This window comes from Piliocolobus tephrosceles, chromosome 14, assembly GCF_002776525.5.
Source record: "Piliocolobus tephrosceles isolate RC106 chromosome 14, ASM277652v3, whole genome shotgun sequence".
Lineage (NCBI taxonomy): Eukaryota > Metazoa > Chordata > Mammalia > Primates > Cercopithecidae > Piliocolobus > Piliocolobus tephrosceles.
This window is the reverse complement of record NC_045447.1, coordinates 34,451,652-34,455,602: the sequence shown is the minus strand read 5'-3', so window position 1 is coordinate 34,455,602 and position 3,951 is coordinate 34,451,652. Positions and strand designations below refer to the sequence as shown.

The window sequence follows — 3,951 nt, the reverse complement described above, 5'->3', positions numbered from 1 at the left end:
TTCAAAGTGGGATCTGTGGATCAACTGCATGAGAAGTAATAGATGCTTGTTAAAAATGCAAATGGTTCTTCCCTGCCTCACACCTCTTGCATCACCATCTCAAGAAATGGAACACGGAGGCCTACACTTTTTAACAAACGACCAATATAATTAACATGTGTCTTCAATTCACTGTTTTATGATCTAGAAGAGGAATCCCAGAAGCTAACCTCAAAGCTGTTACCACCACTCTAGCTAGCAGAGATAGACTTGCCCCTCCCACACCAATGACCTCTCACTTCATATGTTAATGCTATACAGACTTGTTAAATTCCAGATATAAAAAAACAACATGGAAAGGACCAACTGGACAGAGAGTGAGTTCATTCTGCAGGGACTTTCAGAGTACCCGAAAGCTGAAAAATTCCTTTTCGTGATGTGCTTGGTGATGTACCTGGTGATTCTCCTGGGGAATGGCACCTTGATCATTCTGACACTCCTGGATGCTCGTCTCCACACACCCATGTACTTCTTCCTTGGGAATCTTTCCTTCCTAGACATTTGGTACACATCCTCCTTCATCCCTTCAATGCTGATACACTTCCTATCAGAGAAGAAAACCATCTCCTTCACTAAATGTGTGGTTCAAATGTCTGTCTCTTACACTATGGGATCCACCGAGTGTGTGCTTCTAGTAGTAATGGCATATGACCATTATGTGGCCATCTGCAACCCTCTGAGATACCCCATCATCATGGGCAAGGCACTTTGTATTCAGATGGCGGCTCTCTCTTGGGGACTAGGCTTTCTCAACTCATTGACAGAAACTGTTCTTGCAATACGGTTGCCCTTCTGTGGAAAAAATGTCATTAATCATTTTGTTTGTGAAATATTGGCCTTTGTCAAGCTGGCTTGCACAGATATTTCCTTGAATGAGATTATTATAATGATGGGCAATATAATATTTTTGTTTTCTCCATTACTGCTGATTTGTATCTCCTACATCTTTATCCTTTCTACTGTACTAAGAATCAATTCGGCTGAAGGAAGGAAAAGGGCCTTTTCCACCTGTTCAGCCCACATGACGGTGGTGATTGTGTTTTATGGGACAATCCTCTTCATGTACATGAAGGCGAAGTCCAAAGATTCTGCTTTTGACAAGCTGATTGCCCTGTTCTATGGCTTAGTCACCCCCATGCTCAATCCTGTCATCTATAGCCTGAGGAATACAGAGGTGCATGGAGCCATGAGGAAATTAATGAGTAGACACTGGTTCTGGAGGAAATGATGACACACTGACACCTTTGAGTTTATGCACAAAATACGCTCACAAGTTTGAGAGAAGACTTTTAAAGACAGAAGAAAAGCAATTAAGGTCATGTTGAGTCAGAATTTCAGAGTTAGAAAAAATTTGCAGATCAAGAGTTTAACTATATTGCTTTATGAAAATGATTGATTTCATTAAAATATAGAAACAAGTGCTGTGTGAGAGCAAACTTTTGGAAACAAGAAAAATATTTTAAGTAAGTCTAAGAAAATCTAGCTCATTAATTTTAACAATTAAAACACATTTGTCAGCCCTCTTGTTTAAAGAAAAACTATTTTGTATTTTTGTTCTTTTATTCTTGCTTTTTATTTTATCCAGGGACTGGATCTGGTCCCAACTCTCCCTTCCAGCCACATATTTCAACCTCTTTCCCTGTCCTTTCCCTCCCCCTACCTCTTTGCACAAGCTGTGTTCTATTTACTATGTAATTACCACATTATATCATTTTGTTTCACACCTAATGACAATAGCACATGCTATTCCGTCTGCATTTTCACAGTTCTCCTTCTCAGGTGAAATCCTAACAATCTGATAAAGGACAGGTCAAGTGTCATATTCTCTGCAACACAATCCAAAGCTTTCCCAGAGTTAGCTATTCCCTCCTCCGTGCTGCCCTGGACTTTCTCCACTAAGCGATTTTTCTTTTATACTCTAATCATTTACTACCTTCCGAAATTCTTCCCAATGGCAGAACTATGGCTCACTGTTCTCTGCATAAAATCTAATGTCAGGTTAATTAAAAACAGTTGGCAGTAATTAACTGTTGAATTAATTAAAAATTTTAAAGGATGGTAAAATACTTTCTAAGTACCTGATTTAATACAGGGAGATAACTGAAATTTACACATTATTTCCTTTACCAAACTACAATTCTAAAAGATTTTAGTAAAATAACAGCTGATTTTTAAACGTGGAGAAAAATAAGGGAAGATAAAGTCTGAATAAAATATTCTGAAGAGATCATTTTGGCCAGGTAAGACAAAAATCCTAATGTATATTATTATCAAATAAGCAATTGCTGAGAAAAATATATCAATTGTATAAATTCTTATAGAACACTGGCAATCTCAATTTCTTTCAAAAGCAATTGATAGTCTCATTTAAAATATTTTCCTTTCATTATAGTCTCAATTAAAATATTTTGCTTTCATTAGAAAAATCCTTGGACTGGCTAGTGAATAATATATAGTTGTATTTTTTATAAAATATATATTTGCATAATGTATAGTTGAGCTGCCTGGTACACTGTCATAGCCTGAGCTGGGTGAGGAACTCAGCTGAGGCTATGAGCTGAGGCTATGAACTTACTTGTTCAGTAAAACCAGTAAAGATTTTTATAACCCAATGGCATTGAGAAACGCATCCTTACTTGTTCTGCCCAGCATGATGTTTTGGAGCCTGTCCAGAATAAGGGAGATGTCAACATGGAAGAGAGGCTCAGTTCAGGGCATCAAAGTCCAAGCAGCATGAAAGGGGCATACACACAAGAGGAAGGTGTAGCACCTGGTTGAGGACCACACCTGCAACGAAAAGCTGACTGATAGAAGATATTAGAACACAAATGGGATAAGGGAAACACCTGCACACCATAGGCAGGTGGTCTGGAGTGAGTTGTCAGAGTACTCACGGGGTGAGAAAAGCATCCGTGGTGGGATGGGGAGGTTCAGAATATGGGTATCCAAGTCTGAAAGGGGTGAAGAGAGAATCCCTGAAGAAAGACCTAAATGGAGTGAAAAGATCTCACCTGAGGAGGGGAGAAGAGTCAAGGTATGTGAGAAACCGATTAGGGTGAAGTGGGCGTTCTTAAAGGAAACGGCCTTGTCTGAAGTGTTGGAACCCAAGCCAGTTGAGAAGAATGTCAGCAATCACAGCTCACTGCAGCCTCGACTTTCACTGGCTCAGGTGATACTCCCACCTCAGCCTCCTGAGTAGCTCGGGCTACAGGCACATGCCACCACACCCAGCTAATTTTTGTAATTTTTTGTAGAAATGGGATTTTGCCGTGTTGCCCAGGCTGGTCTCAAACTCCTGGGCTCAAGTGATCAGCCTGCCTTGGCCTCTCAAAGTGCTAGGATTACAGGCATGAGCCACCATGCCAGGCCAGGATTTCTTTCAAGGTAAGACTACTAAAGAAGAATTATTTGTGTAGATGGAGGGAAGTTAGGGGGAAGAGTCTGGAAATGTTTTCATTTTGTTCTCAATTTTAAAGGATACTTTCACTGAGTGTACACTGGTTGGTTGGCAATTTTTTTTCAACATTTAAAAAAATACTGTTCTTTATATTTGGTATCCATTGTATCTGCTGAGAAGTTGCCTCTGTTTTGTTGCTGCTTCTTTGAAAAAATGTGTCTTCTTTTTTCTTTTGGTTGTTTTTATATTTTCTCTTTAGAGTTGGTCTCTGAAATTTTATAAGAAGGTTCTTATAGGTGGCTTTTTTTAACTCATCCTCCTTGATGTTGTAGATCTCTTTAAATCTGTGTCTTGATGTCTTTCATAAGTTTAACAATTTCATTCGACATTTGCCATTTTTTCTTCCATTCCACTTCTCTTTCTCCTGTCCCTCTGAGCATCTAGTTAGATATATGTTAGATTTTTCCATTATATTTCATGTAGCTCTCACAGTACTTTCTGCATTTTACTTCGTT

The 3,951-nt window shown here is 39.0% G+C and overlaps 1 protein-coding gene across 1 annotated transcript; it reads left to right on the top strand.

Moving 5' to 3' along the window:
• Positions 1-331: 331 nt before the first annotated feature.
• Positions 332-1,267, top strand: LOC113225157 (olfactory receptor 13D1-like). Its single transcript, XM_026456250.1, has one exon. The coding sequence runs from the start codon at positions 332-334 to the stop codon at positions 1,265-1,267; it is 936 nt and encodes a 311-aa protein (XP_026312035.1).
• Positions 1,268-3,951: the final 2,684 nt, after the last annotated feature.